The sequence below is a fragment of the Haemorhous mexicanus genome, chromosome 1 (genome assembly GCF_027477595.1).
Source record: "Haemorhous mexicanus isolate bHaeMex1 chromosome 1, bHaeMex1.pri, whole genome shotgun sequence".
Taxonomy (NCBI): domain Eukaryota; kingdom Metazoa; phylum Chordata; class Aves; order Passeriformes; family Fringillidae; genus Haemorhous; species Haemorhous mexicanus.
The window spans coordinates 157,659,188-157,681,253 of NC_082341.1; the positions used below are offsets into that span (position 1 = coordinate 157,659,188).

General features: G+C 45.2%; 1 protein-coding gene across 1 annotated transcript; it reads left to right on the forward strand.

Moving 5' to 3' along the window:
* The first annotated feature begins 4,241 nt into the window (after positions 1 to 4,241).
* Positions 4,242 to 22,063, forward strand: LOC132338739 (tonsoku-like protein). Its single transcript, XM_059868552.1, has 5 exons — positions 4,242 to 4,277; positions 6,265 to 6,446; positions 8,389 to 8,462; positions 17,010 to 17,143; positions 21,095 to 22,063. Exons 2-5 carry the CDS (start codon positions 6,267 to 6,269, stop codon positions 21,187 to 21,189), a joined length of 483 nt encoding a protein of 160 aa, XP_059724535.1. The 5' UTR covers positions 4,242 to 4,277; positions 6,265 to 6,266; the 3' UTR covers positions 21,190 to 22,063.
* The last annotated feature ends 3 nt before the right edge of the window (positions 22,064 to 22,066 follow it).

The window sequence follows — 22,066 nt, forward strand, 5'->3', positions numbered from 1 at the left end:
ACCCAAAAAATCCCATAAAAATCACCAAAAAAATCCCCAAAAATCCCATAAAAATCACCAAAAAATCCCCCAAAAATCCCATAAAAATCACCAAAAAATCCCCAAAAATCCCATAAAAATCCCAAATAAATCCCCAAAGATTCCAGGACAAACCCCAGAACAATCCCCCCAAATGGCCCCAAACTCTCATGAAAAACCCCCCAAATCCCGCAGGGGGCGCTGCAGGAGCTGGGGCTGAGCCTGGGCACTCTGCCCCGCCTGGCACGGCTGGCACTGCCCGCGGCTGCCCTGGGAGCGCCGGCAATCCAGAGTCTCTGCCAGGCTGGCACAGCGCTGCAGGTGAGGGGGGAAATTCCAGAGACATCCTGGGCAAAATGGCCCCAAACATGGCAAAAATCGCCCCAAAAATCCCCTAAAAAATTCAGTATAAAATGGCAAAAATCCCCCCAAAAATGGAGAAAAAATCCCCAAAAATTCCAGAAAAAATCCCCCAAAAATTCCCCAAAAATCCCATAAAAATTCCCCAAAAAAATCCCCAAAAAATCCCAGAAATTCCAGAACGAATCCCCCAAAAATCACAAAAAAATCCCCCCAAAAATCCCATTAAAATCACCAAACAAATCCCAAAAAAATCACCAAAAAACACCAAAAAACCACAAAAAAATCCTCCAAAAATTCCCAAAAAATCCCATAAAAATCCCCCAAAAATCCCCAAAAAATCTCCAAAAATTCCAGTATAAAACCCAGAAAAATCACCAAAAAATCCACAAAAATTCCCATAAATTCTCTAAAAAATCCCCACATTTAATCCCCCCAAAAAAACCCAAAAAAGGCTCTAAGAATTCAGAAAAAAATCCCCGAAAATCCCATAAAAATCACCAAAAAATCCCCAAAAATCCCATAAAAATCCCCCAAAAAACCCCCAAAAATCCCATCTAAATCACCCAAAAAATCCCCAAAAATACAAGAAAAAAATCCCCCAAAAATCCCATAAAAATCACAAAGAAATCCCCAAAAATTCCAGAAAAAAAGCCCCAAAAATCCCATAAAAATTACAAAAAAATCCCCAAAGATTCCAGAAAAAAAAGCCCCAAAAAATCCCATAAATATCACAAAAAAATCCCCAAAAATTCCAGAAAAAAAGCCCCAAAAATCCCATAAAAATCACCCAAAAAATCCCCAAAAATTCCAGAAAAAAAGCCCCAAAAAATCCCATAAATATCACAAAAAAATCCCCAAAAATTCCAGAAAAAATCCCCTAAAAATCACAAAAGTCCCCAAAAAATCCCATAAAAATTCCCCAAAAAATCCCATAAAAATTTCCGAAAAAATCACAAAAAAATCCCCAAAAAATCCCAAAAAAATCCCCAAAAATTCCAGTAAAAAACCCAGAAAAAACACCAAAAAATCTGGAAAAAATCCCCAAAAAATCTCTAAAAAATCCCCACATTTAATCCCCCCCAAAAAACCAAAAAAGGCGCTAAAAATTCAGAAAAAAATCCCCAAAAATCCCTTAAAAATTTCCATAAAAATCCCCAAAAATCCCCATAAAAATCACAAAAAAATCCCCAAAAATCCCATAAAAATCACAAAAAAATCCCCAAAAATCCCATAAAAAAATCCCCCAAAAATCCCATAAAAATCACCAATAAATCCCCAAATATCCAGGACAAACCCCAGAACAATCCCCCCAAATGGCCCCAAACTCTCATGAAAAACCCCCCCAATCCCGCAGGGGGCGCTGCAGGAGCTGGGGCTGAGCCTGGTCACTCACTGGGCACTCAGAGGTCACTCAGGGGTCACTCAGGGGTCACTCAGGGGTCACTCAGGGGTCACTCATGGTCACTCAGTGGTCACTCAGAGGTCACTCAGGGGTCACTCATTGGTCACTCAGGGTCACTCAGTGGTCACTCATTGGTCACTCACTGGTCACTCATGGTCACTCACTGGTCACTCAGTGGTCACTCAGTGGTCACCCAGGGGTCACTCAGGGGTCACTCAGTGTCACTCACTGGTCACTCAGGGTCACTCAGTGTCACTCAGTGGTCACTCAGTGGTCACTCAGGGTCACTCACTGGTCACTCAGTGGTCACTCACCGGTCACTCACTGGTCACTCAGTGGTCAGGGGTCACTCATCAGTCACTCAGAGGTCACTCAGGGTCACTCAGTTGTCACTCAGTGGTCACTCATGGTCACTCACTGGTCACTCAGGGTCACTCATGGTCACTCAGTGGTCACTCATGGTCACTCAGTGGTCACTCACTGGTCACTCAGTGGTCACTCAGCTGTCACTCAGTGTCACTCTGGTCACTCAGGGTCACTCTGGTCACTCAGTGGTCACTCAGGGGTCACTCAGTGGTCACTCACTGGTCACTCAGTGGTCACTCAGTGGTCACTCAGGGGTCACTCAGGGGTCACTCAGGGTCACCCAGGGTCACTCAGTGGTCACTCAGTGGTCACTCAGGGGTCACTCAGTGGTCACTCAGGGTCACCCAGGGTCACTCAGCGGTCACTCAGGGGTCACTCATGGTCACTCCCTGGTCACTCAGGGTCACTCAGTGGTCACTCAGTGGTCACTCAGTGGTCACTCAGTGGTCACTCACTGGTCACTCAGGGTCACTCAGTGGTCACTCACTGGTCACTCACTGGTCACTCAGGGGTCACCCAGTGGTCACTCAGTGGTCACTCACTGGTCACTCACTGGTCACTCAGTGGTCACTCAGTGGTCACCCAGTGGTCACCCAGTGGTCACTCAGTGGTCACTCAGTGGTCACTCAGTGGTCACTCAGAGGTCACTCAGTGGTCACTCAGTGGTCACTCACTGGTCACTCAGTGGTCACTCTGTGGTCACTCACTGGTCACTCACTGGTCACTCACTGGTCACTCAATGGTCACTCAGTGGTCACTCTGGTCACTCATGGTCACTCACTGGTCACTCATGGTCACCCAGGGTCACTCAGTGGTCACTCAGTGGTCACTCAGGGGTCACTCAGTGGTCACTCAGTGGTCACTCCGTGGTCACTCATGTTCACTCAGTGGTCACTCTGTGGTCACTCAGAGGTCACTCAGGGGTCACTCACTGGTCACTCAGTGGTCACTCAGTGGTCACTCAGGGGTCACTCAGGGGTCACTCAGTGGTCACTCCGTGCTCACTCAGTTGTCACTCACTGGTCACTCAGTGGTCACTCAGTGGTCACTCAGTGGTCACCCAGTGGTCACTCACTGGTCACTCAGTGGTCACTCACTGGTCACTCACTGGTCACTCACTGGTCACTCACTGGTCACTCAGTGGTCACTCAGTGGTCACTCACTGGTCACTCACTGGTCACTCAGTGGTCACTCAGTGGTCACTCAGTGGTCACTCACTGGTCACTCCTGGTCACTCAGTGGTCACTCAGTGGTCACTCAGGGTCACTCAGAGGTCACTCATGGTCACTCAATGGTCACTCAGTGGTCACTCAGTGGTCACTCACTGGTCACCCGGGGTCACTCAGTGGTCACTCAGTGGTCACTCAGGGGTCACTCACTGGTCACTCAGGGTCACTCAGTGTCACTCAGTGTCACTCAGGGTCACTCCTGGTCACTCTGGTCACTGCTCAGTCCCTGCAGGTTCTGGACCTGAGCCTGAACCCGCTGGGCTCTGCTGGCGGCCGCGCTCTGGCCGAGCTCCTGCCCCGATGTCCGGCCCTGGTCACTCTCAATGTGCAGGGCTGCGGTCTGAGTGAGCCCTTCCCCATCCCGGGTGAGATTTGGGGCCAAAAACGGGAAATTTGGGCAAAAATTGGGGAATTTGGGGCAAAAAAATGGTATTTTTGGGGTAAAAAATGGGAATTTTGGGGCGATTTTATTGGGTTGGTCACTCTGTGGTCACTCAGCGGTCACTCTGTGGTCACTCTGTGGTCACTCTGGATGTCCAGGGGTGTGGCCATACTCAGGGTGAATTTTGGGGTGAAAAATGGGGATTTTGGGCAAAAATTATAAAAAAAATGGAATTTTTGGGATGAAAAATGGGAATTTTGGGGTGATTTTATTGGGGTTGGTCACTCCGTGGTCACTCTGTGGTCACTCTGGATGTCCAGGGGTGTGGTCATACTCAGGGTGAATTTTGGGGTGAAAAATGGGAATTTTGGGCAAAAATTGGGCAAAAAAATGGAATTTTTGGGGTGAAAAATGGGAAATTTGGGGCGATTAAATTGGGGTTGGTCACTCAGTGGTCACTCTGTGGTCACTCAGGATGTCCAGGGCTGCGGTCTGAGTGAGCCCTTCCCCATCCCGGGTGAGATTTGCGGCCAAAAACGGGAAATTTGGGCAAAAATTGGGGAATTTGGGGCAAAAAAATGGAATTTTTGGGGTAAAAAATGGGAATTTTGGGGCGATTTTATTGGGGTTGGTCACTCTGTGGTCACTCTGTGGTCACTCTGTGGTCACTCTGGATGTCCAGGGGTGTGGTCTCAGCCAGGGTGAATTTTGGGGTGAAAAATGGGAATTTTGGGCAAAAATTGGGGAAAAAAATGGAATTTTTGGGGTAAAAATGGGATTTTTTTAGAGAAAAAAATTGGGATTTTTATTGGGAAAATTGGGAATTTGGGGATGAAAAAAATCAAAAATTTGGGGGAAAAAATTGGAAATTTTGCGATAAAAAATGGGATTTTTAGGGAAAAAATTGGAAATTTTGGGGGGAAAAATTGGGAATTTTAGGGGGGAATTAGGAATGTTTTGGGGAAAATTTTGGGGTATTTTAGGGGTAAAAAATTGGATTTTTAGGGAAAAATTGTGATTTTTTGGAGAAAAAAAATTGGATTTTTAGGGAAAAATTGGGAATTTTAGGGGTAAAAAATGGGAATTTTTTTAGGGAAACATTGGGAATTTTTGGAGAAAATTTGGGAATTTTGGGGCAAAAAAATTGGAATTTTTGGGGTTTGAATTCAGAGTTTTGGGGGAAAAAAGGAATTTTAGGGGGAAAAACTGGGATTTTTAGGGGGAAAAAAATCAAAATTTTGGGGGAAAAAAATTGGAATTTTTGGGATAAAAAATGGGATTTTTAAGGGAAAAATTGGAAATTTTAAGGGAAAATTGGGAATGTTTTAGGGAAAAATTGGGAAATTAGGGGTAAAAAATGGGAATTTGTTAGGGAAACATTGGGAATTTTTTGGAGAAAAATTGGGAATTTTAGGGGGGAAAATTGGGAATTTTTAGGGGAAAAATTGGGAATTTAGGGGGAAGAAATTTGGGAATTTTTTAGGGAAACTGAGAATTTTTGGAGGAAAATTGGGAATTTTGGGGTAAAAATTGGGCATTTTGGGTGTAACAATTGGGAATTTTAGGGGTAAAGAAATGGAATTTTGGGGGTAAAAATTGGGAATTTTAGGGGAGAAAAATCAGAATTTTAGGGGGAAAAGTTTGGAATTTTTGGGATAAAAAATGGGATTTTTTAAGGGAAGATTTGGGAATTTTTAGGGAAAAATTGGGAATGTTTTAGGGAAAAATGAAAAATTGGGAATTTTAGGGGTAAAAATGGGAATTTTTGCATAAAGAAATGGAATTTTGGGGGTAAAAATTGGGAATTTTAGGAGAGAAAAATTGGGAATTTTGGGAGGAAAATTTTAGGGAGAAAATTGGGAATTTTGGGGAGAAAAAATGGAGAATTTTTGGAGTAAAAATTGGGAATTTTAGGCGTAAAAATTGGGAAATTTTAGGGAAAAAATTGGGAATTTTGGGGGAAAAATTTGGAACTTCGGGGGAAGAAAATTGGGAATCTTAGGGGGAAAAATGGGGAAGATTTGGTGTAAAAATTGGGAATTTTAGCGGTATAACTTGGGAAATTTTAGGGGAAAAATTGGGAATTTTGGGGGGAAAACTGGGAATTTTAGGGGGAAAAATTGGGAATTTTGGAGGTAAAAAAATTGGAATTTTAGGGGGAAAAATTGGAATTTTAGAGAAAAAATTGGGAATTTTAGGGGGAAAATATTGGGAATTTTTTTGTGGAAAACTTGGGAATTTTGGGAAAAAATCCTGGAAATTTTTTTGGGGAAAAGAAAAAAAATTTAGGGAAAAAAATTGGGAATTTTGGGGAGAAAAAATGGGGAATTTGGGGGGAAAAATTGGGAATTTTAGGTGGAAAATTGGGAATTTTAGGGGAAAAATCGGAAATTTTTTAGGGAATTTTTTGGGGATTTTGGGGAAATTTCTGGGGATTTTGGGGGGAAATTTTGGGGCAAATTCTGGGACTTTTGGGGCTGATTTTGGGGTGTCCCCGGTGGCAGAGATGTCCCCTCTGAGGTGGCTGTCCCTGTCCCACAACCCCCTGGGCCGGGCGGGGCTGCGGCAGCTCCTGAGGACGATCCCGGCCCGGAGCCTGCGGAGCCTGGAGGTGGCAGCGGTCACCTGTGGGGACATCGGGGACACCGGGGACATCGGCAGGGACGTGGCCGAGTACCTGCAGCAGGTCTGGGGACACTGGGGACATTGGGGACATTGGGGACACTCAGGGGATTGGGGACATTGAGGGGATTGGGGACATCGGGGGGATTTGGGGACATTGAGGGGATTGGGGACATTGGGGACATTGGGGACATTGGCAGGGACCTGGCCGAGTACCTGTGGCAGGTCTGGGGACACTGGGGACACTCAGGGGGATTGGGGACATTGGGGGGGATTGGGGACATTGGGGGGATTGGGGACACTGGGGACATTGGGGACATCGGCAGGGACCTGGCCGAGTACCTGCTGCAGGTCTGGGGACATTGGGGACACTCAGGGGATTGGGGACATTGGGGACACTCAGGGGGATTGGGGACATTGGGGATGTTGGGGACATTGGGAGGATTGGGGACATTGGGGACATTGGGGACACTCAGGGGATTGGGGACATTGGGGACGTCAGGGACATTGGGGACATCGGCAGGGACCTGGCCGAGTACCTGCTGCAGGTCTGGGGACACTCAGGGGATTGGGGACATCGGGGACATCAGGGACATTGGGGGGATTGGGGACATTGGGGATGTTGGGGACATTGGGGGGATTGGGGACATTGGGGACACTCAGGGGATTGGGGACATTGGGGACATCAGGGACATTGGGGGGATTGGGGACATTGGGGATGTTGGGGACATTGGGAGGATTGGGGACATCGGGGACATTGGGGACACTCAGGGGATTGGGGACGTCAGGGACATTGGGGACATGGGCAGGGACCTGGCCGAGTACCTGTGGCAGGTCTGGGGACACTGGGGACACTGGGGACACTCAGGGGGATTGGGGACATTGGGGACACTCAGGGGGATTGGGGACATTGGGGGGATTGGGGACACTCAGGGGATTGGGGACACTCAGGGGATTGGGGACATCGGGGACATTGGGGACACTCAGGGGGATTGGGGACATTGGGGACATTGGGGACACTCAGGGGGATTGGGGACATTGGGGGGATTGGGGACATTGAGGGGATTGGGGACATTGGGGGGATTGGGGACATCGGCAGGGACCTGGCCAAGTACCTGTGGCAGGTCTGGGGACACTGGGGACACTGGGGACACTCAGGGGATTGGGGACATCGGGGACACTCAGGGGCATTGGGGACACTCAGGGGATTGGGGACATTGGGGACATTGCGGGGTTTGGGGACATTGGGGACACTCAGAGGGATTGGGGACATTGAGGACATTGCGGACATTGAGGGGGATTGGGGACACTGGGGACATTGGGGACATTGGGGGACGTTGGGATTTGGGAACATCGGCAGGGACCTGGCTGAGTACCTGCAGCAGGTCTGGGGACACTGGGGACATTGGGGGACATTGGAGGGATGTTGGGGACATCGGGGACTCTGTGGGACATTGGGGGTTTGGGGACATTGGGGACACTCAGAGGGATTGGGGACATTGGGGGGATTGGGGACACTCAGGGGGATTGGGGACATTGGGGGGATTGGGGACACTCAGGGGGATTGGGGACATTGGGGACATCGGGGACACTCAGGGGGATTGGGGACATTGGGGACATTGGGGACATCGGGGACACTGGGGGATTGGGGACATTGGGGGACGTTGGGATTTGGGGACATCGGCAGGCACGTGGCTGAGTACCTGCGGCAGGTCTGGGGACATTGGGGACACTCAGGGGACATTGGAGGGATCTTGGGGACCTTGGGGACATCGGGGACTCTGTGGGACATCGGGGTTGTTGGGGACATTGGGGACACTCAGGGGACATCGGTGACATTGGCACCATGGGAGATGTTGGGGACATTGGGGACGCTGGAGGGTTTGGTGACACTGGGGACTCTGTGGGGCACTGGGGACTCTGTGGGGCACTGGGGACTCTGTGGGACATTGGTGACCTTGGTGACCTTGGTGCCATGGCCGATGTCCCCGCGCTGTCCCCTCCAGGCCGGCTGTGCCCTCTGTCACCTCTCGCTGGCCGGGAACCACCTGAGGGACGGGGACATCGACGAGCTGGCACGGTGAGGGGACAGGGGGACACCCTGGGGACACCTCGGGGACACCTTGGGGACACCCTGGGGACACCTCGGGGACATTGGGGACACCCTGGGGACACCCTGGGGACACCTCAGGGACAGGGGGACACCCTGGGGACACCTCGGGGACATTGGGAACACCCTGGGGACATTGGGGACACCCTGGGGACACCCTGGGGACACCCTGGGGACATTGGGGACACCCTGGGGACATTTGCCGCCATTTTGGTGCCGCTTTGGTGCCATCCGGTGACATTTGGCCCCATTTGGGGACATTTTGGGGCCATTTTGGTGCCAATTTGGGCCATTTTTCCCCATTTTGGTGCCAATTTGGGGCATTTGGGGTCATTTTGGGCCAATTTGTGCCAATTTTTGGCCATTTTGGTGCCATTTTTCACCATTTTGGTGCCAATTTTCCCCTATTTTCCCCATTTTGGTGACAATTTTGGCCATTTTGGGTCATTTCGGTGACATTTGGGTCATTTTGGTGCCAATTTTCCCCATTTTGGTCCCATTTCAGTGCCAATTTTGGCCATTTCGGTGCCATTTCGGTGCCATTTTTCCCCATTTTGGTCCCATTTTGGTGCCAATTTTGGCCATTTTGGGACATTTTGGGCCAATTAGTTCCATTTTTCCCCATTTTTTCCCCATTTTGGTGCCAATTTGGGGCATTTTGGAGCCATTTTGGTGCCATTTTTCACCATTTCTGTGCCAGTTTTGACCATTTTGGTCCCATTTCGGTGCCAATTTTGGGTCATTTTGTGTCATTTCGATCCCATTTCGGTGCCAATTTTGACCATTTTGGGTCATCTTGTGTCATTTTTGGTGCCATTTTTCACCATTTCGGTGCCAATTTTGGCCATTTTGGGTCACTTTGGTCCCATTTTGGTGCCATTTTTCCCCATTTTCGGTCCCATTTCGGTGCCAATTTTGGCCATTTTGGTGCCAATTTGGTCCCATTTTGGTGCCAATTTTGACCATTTTGGTGCCAACTTTCCCCATTTTTCCCCATTTCGGGGCCATTTTGGTGCCATTTCCCCCATTTTTCCCCATTTTGGTGCCAATTTTGGGTCATTTTGTGTCATTTCTATCCCATTTTGGTGCCACTTTTGCCCATTTTTCCCCAATTTTCATCATTTCGGTGCCAATTTTGACCATTTTGAGCCATTTTGTGCTGATTTGGGGCCATTTTGGTGCCATTTTTCACCATTTTGGTGCCAATTTTGGGTCATTTTGTGTCATTTCGATCCCATTTTGGTGCCAATTTTGGCCATTTTGGGGCATTTTGGGCCATTTTTGGTGCCATTTTTCCCCATTTCGGTGCCAATTTTGTCCATTTTGGTCCCATTTCAGTGCCAATTTTGGCCATTTTGTGCCATTTTGGTGTCAATTTGCTTCCATTTTTCACCATTTTTCCCCATTTTGGTCCCATTTCGGTGCCAATTTTGACCATTTTGGTGCCAATTTGGTCCCATTTTGGTGCCAATTTTGACCATTTTGGTGCCAACTTTCCCCATTTTCCCCATTTCAGGGCCATTTTGGTGCCAATTTCCCCCATTTTGGTCCCATTTCAGTGCCAATTTTGGGTCACTTTGTGTCATTTTTCCCCATTTTGATGCCAATTTTGACCATTTTTCCCCATTTCGGTGCCAATTTTGACCAGTTTGGTCCCATTTTGGTGCCAATTTTGGGTCATTTTGTGTCATTTTGGTCCCATTTTGATGCCAATTTTGGGTCATTTTGTGTCATTTTGGTCCCATTTCGGTGCCAATTTTTGACCATTTCGGTCCCATTTTGATGCCAATTTTGACCATTTTGGTCCCATTTCGGTGCCAATTTTGACCATTTTGGTGCCAACTTTCCCCATTTTTCCCCATTTCGGGGCCATTTTGGTGCCAATTTTCCCCATTTTGGTCCCATTTTGATGCCAATTTTGACCATTTTGGTCCCATTTCGGTGCCAATTTTGACCATTTTGGGTCATTTTGGTCCCATTTCGGTGCCAATTTTGGGTCATTTTCTGTCATTTCGGTCCCATTTTGGTGCCAATTTTGACCATTTTGGTTCCAATTTTCCCCATTTTGGTCCCATTTCGGTGCCAATTTTTGGCCATTTCAGTCCCATTTTGATGCCAATTTTGACCATTTTGGTCCCATTTCGGTGCCAATTTTGGGTCATTTTCTGTCATTTCGGTCCCATTTTGGTGCCAATTTTGACCATTTTGGTGACAACTTTCCCCATTTTTCCCCATTTCGGGGCCATTTTGGTGCCAATTTTCCCCATTTTGGTCCCATTTCGATGCCAATTTTGGGTCACTTTGTGTCATTTTTCCCCATTTCGGTGCCAATTTTGACCATTTTGGTCCCATTTTGGTGGCAATTTTGGGTCATTTTGTGTCATTTTGGTCCCATTTCAGTGCCAATTTTGGCCATGTTGGTCCCATTTCGGTGCCAATTTGGTCCCATTTCGGTGCCAATTTTGGCCATTTTGTGCCATTTGGGTGTTGATTTGCTTCCATTTTTCACCATTTTTCCCCATTTCGGTCCCATTTCGGTGCCAATTTTGGGTCATTTTGTGTCATTTTTTCCCCATTTCGGTGCCTTTTCGGTGCCAATTTTGCCCATTTTCCCCCAATTTTCCCCATTTCGGTGCCAATTTTGACCAGTTTGGTCCCATTTTGATGCCAATTTTGACCATTTTGGTGACAACTTTCCCCAATTTTCCCCATTTCGGGGCCATTTTGGTGCCAATTTTGACCATTTTGGTCCCATTTCGGTGCCAATTTTTGACCATTTTGGTCCCATTTTGATGCCAATTTTGACCATTTTGGTCCCATTTCGGTGCCAATTTTGGGTCATTTTCTGTCATTTCGGTCCCATTTTGGTGCCAATTTTGACCATTTTGGTTCCAATTTTCCCCATTTTGGTCCCATTTCGGTGCCAATTTTGACCATTTTGGTGCCATTTCGGTCCCATTTCAGTGCCAATTTTGGGTCATTTTCTGTCATTTCGGTCCCATTTCAGTGCCAATTTTGACCATTTTGGTGACAACTTTCCCCATTTTGGTCCCATTTCGGTGCCAATTTTTGGCCATTTCAGTCCCATTTTGATGCCAATTTTGACCATTTTGGTCCCATTTCGGTGCCAATTTTCCCCATTTTGGTGCCATTTCAGTGCCAATTTTGTGTCATTTTGGTCCCAATTTGTTGCCAATTTTTGACCATTTCGGTGCCATTCCGGTGCCACTTTTGCCCATTTTTCCCCAATTTCCCCCATTTTGGTTCCAATTTTCCCCATTTCGGTCCCATTCCGGTGCCAATTTTGGGTCATTTTGTGTCATTTCGATCCCATTTCGGTGCCAATTTTGACCATTTTGGGTCATCTTGTGTCATTTTGGTGCCATTTTTCACCATTTCGGTGCCAATTTTGGCCATTTTGGGTCACTTTGGTCCCATTTTGGTGCCATTTTTCCCCATTTTCGGTCCCATTTCGGTGCCAATTTTGGCCATTTTGGTGCCAATTTGGTCCCATTTTGGTGCCAATTTTGACCATTTTGGTGCCAACTTTCCCCATTTTTCCCCATTTCGGGGCCATTTTGGTGCCATTTCCCCCATTTTTCCCCATTTTGGTGCCAATTTTGGGTCATTTTGTGTCATTTCTATCCCATTTTGGTGCCACTTTTGCCCATTTTTCCCCAATTTTCATCATTTCGGTGCCAATTTTGACCATTTTGAGCCATTTTGTGCTGATTTGGGGCCATTTTGGTGCCATTTTTCACCATTTTGGTGCCAATTTTGGGTCATTTTGTGTCATTTCGATCCCATTTTGGTGCCAATTTTGGCCATTTTGGGGCATTTTGGGCCATTTTTGGTGCCATTTTTCCCCATTTCGGTGCCAATTTTGTCCATTTTGGTCCCATTTCAGTGCCAATTTTGGCCATTTTGTGCCATTTTGGTGTCAATTTGCTTCCATTTTTCACCATTTTTCCCCATTTTGGTCCCATTTCGGTGCCAATTTTGACCATTTTGGTGCCAATTTGGTCCCATTTTGGTGCCAATTTTGACCATTTTGGTGCCAACTTTCCCCATTTTCCCCATTTCAGGGCCATTTTGGTGCCAATTTCCCCCATTTTGGTCCCATTTCAGTGCCAATTTTGGGTCACTTTGTGTCATTTTTCCCCATTTTGATGCCAATTTTGACCATTTTTCCCCATTTCGGTGCCAATTTTGACCAGTTTGGTCCCATTTTGGTGCCAATTTTGGGTCATTTTGTGTCATTTTGGTCCCATTTTGATGCCAATTTTGGGTCATTTTGTGTCATTTTGGTCCCATTTCGGTGCCAATTTTTGACCATTTCGGTCCCATTTTGATGCCAATTTTGACCATTTTGGTCCCATTTCGGTGCCAATTTTGACCATTTTGGTGCCAACTTTCCCCATTTTTCCCCATTTCGGGGCCATTTTGGTGCCAATTTTCCCCATTTTGGTCCCATTTTGATGCCAATTTTGACCATTTTGGTCCCATTTCGGTGCCAATTTTGACCATTTTGGGTCATTTTGGTCCCATTTCGGTGCCAATTTTGGGTCATTTTCTGTCATTTCGGTCCCATTTTGGTGCCAATTTTGACCATTTTGGTTCCAATTTTCCCCATTTTGGTCCCATTTCGGTGCCAATTTTTGGCCATTTCAGTCCCATTTTGATGCCAATTTTGACCATTTTGGTCCCATTTCGGTGCCAATTTTGGGTCATTTTCTGTCATTTCGGTCCCATTTTGGTGCCAATTTTGACCATTTTGGTGACAAACTTTCCCCATTTTTCCCCATTTCGGGGCCATTTTGGTGCCAATTTTCCCCATTTTGGTCCCATTTCGATGCCAATTTTGGGTCACTTTGTGTCATTTTTCCCCATTTCGGTGCCAATTTTGACCATTTTGGTCCCATTTTGGTGGCAATTTTGGGTCATTTTGTGTCATTTTGGTCCCATTTCAGTGCCAATTTTGGCCATGTTGGTCCCATTTCGGTGCCAATTTGGTCCCATTTCGGTGCCAATTTTGGCCATTTTGTGCCATTTGGGTGTTGATTTGCTTCCATTTTTCACCATTTTTCCCATTTCGGTCCCATTTCGGTGCCAATTTTGGGTCATTTTGTGTCATTTTTTCCCCATTTCGGTGCCTTTTCGGTGCCAATTTTGCCCATTTTCCCCCAATTTTCCCCATTTCGGTGCCAATTTTGACCAGTTTGGTCCCATTTTGATGCCAATTTTGACCATTTTGGTGACAACTTTCCCCAATTTTCCCCATTTCGGGGCCATTTTGGTGCCAATTTTGACCATTTTGGTCCCATTTCGGTGCCAATTTTTGACCATTTTGGTCCCATTTTGATGCCAATTTTGACCATTTTGGTCCCATTTCGGTGCCAATTTTGGGTCATTTTCTGTCATTTCGGTCCCATTTTGGTGCCAATTTTGACCATTTTGGTTCCAATTTTCCCCATTTTGGTCCCATTTCGGTGCCAATTTTGACCATTTTGGTGCCATTTCGGTCCCATTTCAGTGCCAATTTTGGGTCATTTTCTGTCATTTCGGTCCCATTTCAGTGCCAATTTTGACCATTTTGGTGACAACTTTCCCCATTTTGGTCCCATTTCGGTGCCAATTTTTGGCCATTTCAGTCCCATTTTGATGCCAATTTTGACCATTTTGGTCCCATTTCGGTGCCAATTTTCCCCATTTTGGTGCCATTTCAGTGCCAATTTTGTGTCATTTTGGTCCCAATTTGTTGCCAATTTTTGACCATTTCGGTGCCATTCCGGTGCCACTTTTGCCCATTTTTCCCCAATTTCCCCCATTTTGGTTCCAATTTTCCCCATTTCGGTCCCATTCCGGTGCCAATTTTGGGTCATTTTGTGTCATTTTGGTGCCAATTTTTGACCACTTCAGTCCCATTTTGGTGCCAATTTTGACCATTTTGGTGCCAATTTGGTCCCATTTCGGTGCCAATTTTGACCATTTTGGTGCCAATTTGGTCCCATTTTGGTGCCAATTTTGACCATTTTGGTGCCAATTTGGTCCCATTTTGGTGCCAATTTTGACCATTATGGGTCATTTTGGTCCCATTTCGGTTCCAATTTTGGCCATTTTGGTGCCAACTTTCCCCATTTTTCCCCATTTCGGGGCCATTTTGGTGCCAATTTTCCCCATTTTGGTCCCATTTCGATGCCAATTTTGGGTCACTTTGTGTCATTTCGGTCCCATTTTGGTGCCAATTTTGACCATTTTGGTCCCATTTTGGTGGCAATTTTGGGTCATTTTGTGTCATTTTGGTCCCATTTCAGTGCCAATTTTGGCCATTTTTATCCCATTTCGGTGCCAATTTTGGCCATTTCGGTCCCATTTCGGTGCCAATTTTGGGTCATTTTGTGTCATTTTGGTCATACTTCGGTGCCAATTTTTGGCCATTTCAGTCCCATTTTGATGCCAATTTTGACCAGTTTGGTCCCATTTCGGTGCCAATTTTGGCCATTTTGGTCCCATTTTGATGCCAATTTTGGGCCATTTTGTGCCAATTTGGTTCCATTTTCCCCCATTTCAGTGCCAGTTTTGGTCATTTTGGGTCATTTTGGGCCAATTTTTGGCCATTTCGGTCCCATTTTCGTGCCACTTGTGCCCATTTTCCCGCAATTTTCCCCATTTCGGAGCCAATTTTGACCATTTTGGTCCCATTTTGGTGCCAATTTTGGGTCGTTTTCTGTCATTTCGGTGCTGATTTTGGTGCCAATTTTGGCCATTTTGGTGCCAACTTTCACCATTTTCCCCATTTTGAGGCCATTTTGGTTCCAATTTTCCCCATTTTTCCCCATTTCGGTGCCAATTTTGACCATTTTGGTGCCATTTCGGTGCCAATTTTGGCCATTTTGGTCCCATTTCGGTGCCAATTTTGGCCATTTTGGTCCCATTTTGGTGTCGATTTGGTTCCATTTTTCACCATTTTTCCCCATTTCAGTCCCATTTCGGTGCCAATTTTTCCCCATTTCTGTGCCTTTTTCAGTGCCACTTTTGCCCATTTCCCCCCATTTTTCACCATTTCGGTGCCAATTTTTGGCCATTTCTGTCCCATTCCGGTGCCACTTTTGCCCATTTCCCCCCAATTTTCCCCATTTCGGTGCCAATTTTGACCATTTCGATCCCATTGGTGGCAATTTTGGGTCATTTTGTGTCATTTTGGTCCCATGTCGGTGCCAATTTTTGGCCATTTCGGTCCCATTTGATGCCAATTTTGGCCATTTTGTTCCTATTTCGGTGCCAATTTTGACCATTTTGGGTCATTTCGGTGCCACTTTTGCCCATTTTTCCCCATTTTCCCCCATTTTGGTGCCAATTTTGACCATTTTGATCCCATTTCGGTGCCAATTTTGGCCATTTGGGGGCCATTTTGTGCCAATTAGTTCAATTTTTCCCTATTTTTCCCCATTTCGGTCCCATTTCAGTGCCAATTTTGGGTCATTTTGTGTCATTTGGGTCCCATTTCGGTGCCAATTTTTGGCCATTTTGGTGCCAATTTGGTGCCACTTTTGCCCATTTCCCCCCCATTTTCCTCATTTCGGTGCCAATTTTGACCATTTTGGTCCCATTTCGGTGCCACTTTTGCCCATTTCCCCCAATTCCCCCATTTTGGTGCCACTTTTGCCCATTTTGGTCCCATTTTGGTGCCAATTTTGGGTCATTTTGTGTCATTTTGATCCCATTTCGGTGCCAATTTTTGACCATTTCGGTCCCATTTTGATGCCAATTTTGACCATTTTGGTCCCATTTCGGTGCCAATTTTGACCATTTTGGTGCCAACTTTCCCCATTTTTCCCCATTTCGGGGCCATTTTGGTGCCAATTTTCCCCATTTTGGTCCCATTTTGGTGCCAATTTTGACCATTTTGGGTCATTTCGGTCCCATTTTGGTGCCAATTTTGGGTCATTTTCTGTCATTTCGGTCCCATTTTGGTGCCAATTTTGACCATTTTAGTTCCAATTTTCCCCATTTTGGTCCCATTTTGGTGCCAATTTTTGACCATTTCGGTCCCATTTTGATGCCAATTTTGACCATTTTGGTCCCATTTTGGTGCCAATTTTGGCCATTTTGGGTCATTTCGGTCCCATTTCGGTGCCAATTTTGACCATTTTGGTGCCAACTTTCCCCATTTTTCCCCATTTCGGGGCCATTTTGGTGCCAATTTTTGACCATTTCGGTCCCATTTTGATGCCAATTTTGACCATTTTGGTCCCATTTCGGTGCCAATTTTGACCATTTTGGGTCATTTTGGTCCCATTTCGGTGCCAATTTTGGGTCATTTTGTGTCATGTTGGTCCCATTTCGGTGCCATTTTTGGCCATTTTGGTGACAACTTTCCCCCATTTTTCCCCATTTCGGGGCCATTTCGGTTCCAATTTTCCCCATTTTGGTCCCATTTCGGTGCCAATTTTGGGCAATTTTGTGTCATTTTCCCCAATTTTGGGCGATTTTGGGTGATTTCGGTGTCCCCGGCAGGCGCCTGCCCGGCTGCGCGTCGCTGCTGTCCCTGGACCTGTCGGCCAATCCCGGCCTGGGGCCTGGAACCTTCCGGAACCTCCTGGAGGGGCTGCGGAGGAGGGGGAGGGGCCTGGAGCTGCTCAGCCTGGCCGGTAAAAATGGGGGGGAAAACGGGCGATTTTGGGAAAAACGGGATTTGGGGGGAAAATTGGGATTTTTGGGGGGAAAATGGGAATTTGGGGGAAAAAATGGGAATTTTGGGGGGAAAAATGGGAATTTTGGGGGGAAAATGGGAATTTGGGGGGAAAAAATGGGAATTTTTGGGGGGAAAATTGGGGGATTTTGGGGAAAAATTGGGATTTTGGGCCCAAAAATGGAATTTTGGGGAAAAAAGGGGAAATTTGGGATTTAAGGGAGGTAAAATGGAAATTTTTGGGAGAAAATGGGGATTTTGGGGAAAAAATGGGCATTTGGGGAGAAAAAATGGGAATTCTGGGGGAATTTTGGGGAAAAAATGGGAAATTTGGGATTTAAGGGATGAAAAATGGAAATTTTTGGGAGAGTATGGGGATTTTGGGGGAAAAAATGGGAATTTTGGGAAAAAAAATTGGGATTTTGGGGGGAAAAAGGGGAATTTGGGGGGAAAATTGGGGGATTTTGGGGGGAATTTTGGGGAAAAATGGGAATTTTTGGGGGAAAATGGAATTTTGGGGAAAAACTGGGAAATTTGGGATTTAGGGAGGAAAAATGGGAATTTTGGGGGGAAATTTGGGATTTTGGGGGAAAAAATGGGAATTTTGGGGAAAAAATGGGAATTTTGGGGAAAAAATGGAATTTTGGGGGAAAATTGGGAATTTTGGGGAAAAAAGGGGAAATTTGGGATTTAAGTGAGGAAAAATGGAAATTTTTTTGGAAAAATGGGGATTTTGGGGAAAAAAGGGAATTTTTGGGGGAAAAAATGGGAATTTTGGGGGGAAAATGGGAATTTTGGGGGAAAAAATGGGAATTTTGGGGGGAATTTTGGGGAAAAAATGGGAATTTTGGGGGAAAATTGGGGGATTTTGGGGAAAAAATGGGAATTTTTGGGGGAAAATGGGAATTTTTGAGGGGAATTTTGGCGAAAAAAGGGGAAATTTGGGATTTAGGGGAGGAAAACTGGGAATTTTGGGGAAAAATTTGGGATTTTGGGGGTAAAATTGGGGGGATTTTGGGGGAAAATGGGAATTTTGGGGAAAAGAGAATTTTTGGGGGAAAAAATGGGAATTTTGGGGGGAAAATTGGGGGGATTGGGAAAAAAATGGGAATTTTGTGGAAAAAATGGAATTTTGGGGGAAAATTGGGGGATTTTTGGGGAAAAAATGGGAAATTTGGGATTTAGGGGAGGAAAAATGGGAATTTTGGGGGGGAAAATTGGGATTTTGGGGGAAAAACTGGGAATTTTGGGGAAAAATGGGATTTGGGGGGAAAAACTTGGGGATTTTGGGATAAAAAAGGGAATTTTGGGGGGAAAATGGTATTTTGGGAGAAAATGGGGATTTGGGGGGGAATTTTGGGGGATTTTGGGGAAAAACTGGGAATTTTGGCTAAAAAATGGGATTTTCGGAGGAAAAAATTGGAATTTTGGGGGTAAAATTGGGGGATTTTGGGAAAAAAAATGGGGATTTTGGGGAAAAAATGGGAATTTTGGGGGAAAATGGGTATTTTGGGGGAAAATTGGGGGATTTTTGGGGGAAAAATGGGAATTTTGGGTGAAAAATGGGAATTTTGGGGGAAAATGGGAATTTTGGGGGAAAATTGGGGGATTTTTGGGGAAAAATGGGAATTTTGGGTGAAAATGGGAATTTTGGGGAAAAAAATGGGAATTATGGGGGTAATTTTAGGGAAATAATGGAATTTTGGGGGGAAAAATGGAAATTTTGGGGTGAAAAATTTGAAATTTTTGGGAGGAAAAATGGGAATTTTTGGTGGGGAAAAAATTGGGATTTGGGGGGGAAAAAGGGAATTTTTGGTAAAAAATGGGAAATTTTGGGAAGAATTGGGAATTATGGGGGGAAAATTGGGGATTTGGGGAAAAAATGGGGATTTTGGGACACAAAATTTGAATTTTGGGGAAAAAAAGGGGAATTTGGGGGGGAAATGGGAATTAGGGGGAAAAAATTTTGGCATTTTGGGGAAAAATGGGAATTTTGGGGGGGGAATTAGGAATTATGGGGGGAGAATTGAGATTTGGGGAAAAAGTTCTGAATTTTTGGGGGGAATTTTTGGGGAAAAAATGGGAATTTTTGGGAAAAAATGGGAATTTTTGGGGAAAAATTGGGGATTGTGGTGGGAAAAATGGGAATTATAAGAGAATAATGGGAATTTGGGGGGGGGGGATGGGAATTTTGGGGGAAAAATTGGGGAAATTTTGGGGAAAATGACAGAAATTTTGGTGGGAAAAAATGGTGACATCATCAGGATCCCTGAAATCCCCTAAAATTCCCAAAAAAATCCCAAAAATTGCCCCAAAAAAATCCCCCCCAAAAATCCCCAAAAATTCAAAAAAATTCCTGAAAATCCCCAAAAAATCCCTGAAAATTCCACCAAAAATCCCCCCAAAAATTCCCAAAAAATCCCTCAAAAATTCCCAAAAATCCTGACAAGAATTCCAAAAAAATCCCCAAAAATTTCTCAAAATTCCCCCAAAAATCCCCCCAAAACCCCCAAAAGTTTCCCAAAAAGTTCCCAAAAAATTCCCAAAAATTTCCCAAAAATCCCCCCAAAAAATCCCCCCAAAAAATCCTCAAAAATTCCCCAATAAAATCCCCAAAAAATCCCCCAAAACCCCCCCTGAAGTTTCCCAAAAAATTCCCCAAAAATTCCTCAAAAAATCCCTCCAAAATCCTCAAAAAATCCCAATAAATCCCCAAAAAAATCCCAAAATTCCCAACAATTTTTGCAAAAAATTCCAAAAAATCCCGAAAATTCCCTCAAAAATCCCCCAAAAAGCCCAAAAAAATCCCCCAAAAATTCCCAAAAAATCAGCAAAAAAAGTCTAAAAAATTCCCCAAATTCCCCCAAAAAATTCCCAAAAAATCCAAAAAATTCCCCAAAAATCCAAAAAAAATTCCCCCAAAAATTCTTTTTAAATGCCCAAAAATTCCCCCAAAAATCCCCAGAAAAATCCCCAAAAATTCCCCCAAAAATCCCCAGAAAAATCCCAAAAATTCCCAATAAATCCCCAAAGTTCCCCCAAAAAATTCCCAAAAATTCCCCAAAAATCCCTCAAAAATCCCCCTAATTCCCCCAAAAATCACCAAACATTCCCCAAAAAAATCCCCAAAAAAGTCTTTAAAGCTGCCAAAAAAATCCCAAAAATTCCCCCAAAAATTCTCAAAAAATCCCCCAAAAATCCCCCAAATTCCCCCAAAAATAAAAAAAATCACCAAAAAATTCTTCAAAAATGCCCAAAAAATCCCAAAAAAATCCCCCAAAATTCCCCCTAAAATCCAAAAAAAATCCCCAAAATTCCCTCAAAAAATCCCCACAATTTCCCAAAAGTTTCCCCAAAATATCCCAAAAAAATTCCCAAACAATCCCCAAAAAATCCCAAAAGGTTCCCAAAAAATCCTCAAAACTTCCCCAAAAAATGCCCCAAAAATCCCAAAAATTCCCCCCAAAAATTCCAAAAAAAATCCCAAAAAAATCCCATAAATTCCCCCAAAAATCCCCAAAAATTCCCCCAAACATTCCCTGAAAAATCGCCCCAAAAAATCTTAAAAAAAGCCAAAAAAATTCCCCAGATTTCCCCAAAAATCCCAAAAAATCCCCAAAAATTCTCCAAAAAAGTCTTAAAATATGCTCCAAAAAATCCCCAAAATTCCCCAAAAAATCCCCAAAAAATTCCCCAAAATCCCAAAAAAATCCCCAAAAATTCCCCCAAAAAAATCCCCTAAAATTCCCAAAAATCCCCAAAAATTCCAAAAAAATCTCCAAAAATTCCCCCAAAAATCCCCAAAAATTCCCAAAAATCCCCGAAATGCCCCAAAATTCCCCAAAATTCCCCAAAATCCCCAAAATTTCCCAAAATTCCCCAAAATTCCCCAAATTCCCAAATTTCCCAGGCTGCGGCGTCGGGGACCTGGAGCCGGACGGAGCCGGCGGCAAAATCCGGGAGCTGCGGCTGCCGGGGAGGAGAGGCTGGAGGGAACTGGTCTGAACTGGTCTGGACTGGTCTGGACCGTCTGAACTGGTTTAGACTGGTCTGGACTGGTTTGGACTGGTCTGGACTGGTTTGGACTGGTTTGGACTGGTCTGGACTGATCTGGACTGGTCTGACCTGGTTTGGACTGCTTTGGACTGGTTTAGACTGGTCTGAACTGGTTTGGACTGGTTTGGAATGGTTTGAATTGGCCTGGACTGGTTCGGACCGGTTTGGACTGGTCTGGACTGGTTTGGACTGCTCTGGACTGATCTGGACTGGTCCTGACCTGGTTTGGACTGCTTTGGACTGGTTTAGACTGGTCTGAACTGGTTTGGACTGGTTTGGAATGGTTTGAATTGGCCTGGACTGGTTCGGACCGGTTTGGACTGGTCTGGACTGGTTTGGACTGGTCTGGACTGGTTTGGACCGGTTTGGACTGGTCTGGACTGGTTTGGACCGGTTTGAACTGGTCTGGACTGGTCAGGACTGGGAGGTTCCCAGTTGGATTCAATAAATCCCAGTTTGCCCAAGATTTGGACTGGTCTGGACTGGTTTGTACTGGTTTGGACTGGTTAGCACTCATCTGAACTGGTTTGGACTGGTTTGGATTCATCTGGACTGGTCTGAACTGGTTTGGGGCTGGTTTGAACTGGTTTGTACTGGTCTGAACTGGTTTGTACCGGTTTGAACTCGTATACGCTCATCGGAACTGGTCTGGAGTGGTTTGGACCAGTTTGAACTGGTCTGAACTGGTCTGGACTGGTTTGCACTCACCTGGATTGGTTTGGACTGGTCTGAACTGGTCTGGACTGGTTTGGACTGGTTTGAACTGGGAATGGCTCCCAGTTTGATCCAATAAAAGCAAGAAAATAAAGGAATTTTTCCCGGATTT

Coding starts and splice junctions, on each gene's coding strand:
- LOC132338739 (XM_059868552.1), top strand. CDS start 6,267: ATGTCCCCTCTGAGGTGGCTGTCCCTGTCCCACAACCCCCTGGGCCGG. Junction 6,447..8,388: donor TGGCCGAGTACCTGCAGCAG/GTCTGGGGACAC, acceptor TGTCCCCTCCAG/GCCGGCTGTGCCCTCTGTCA. Junction 17,144..21,094: donor GGAGCTGCTCAGCCTGGCCG/GTAAAAATGGGG, acceptor CAAATTTCCCAG/GCTGCGGCGTCGGGGACCTG.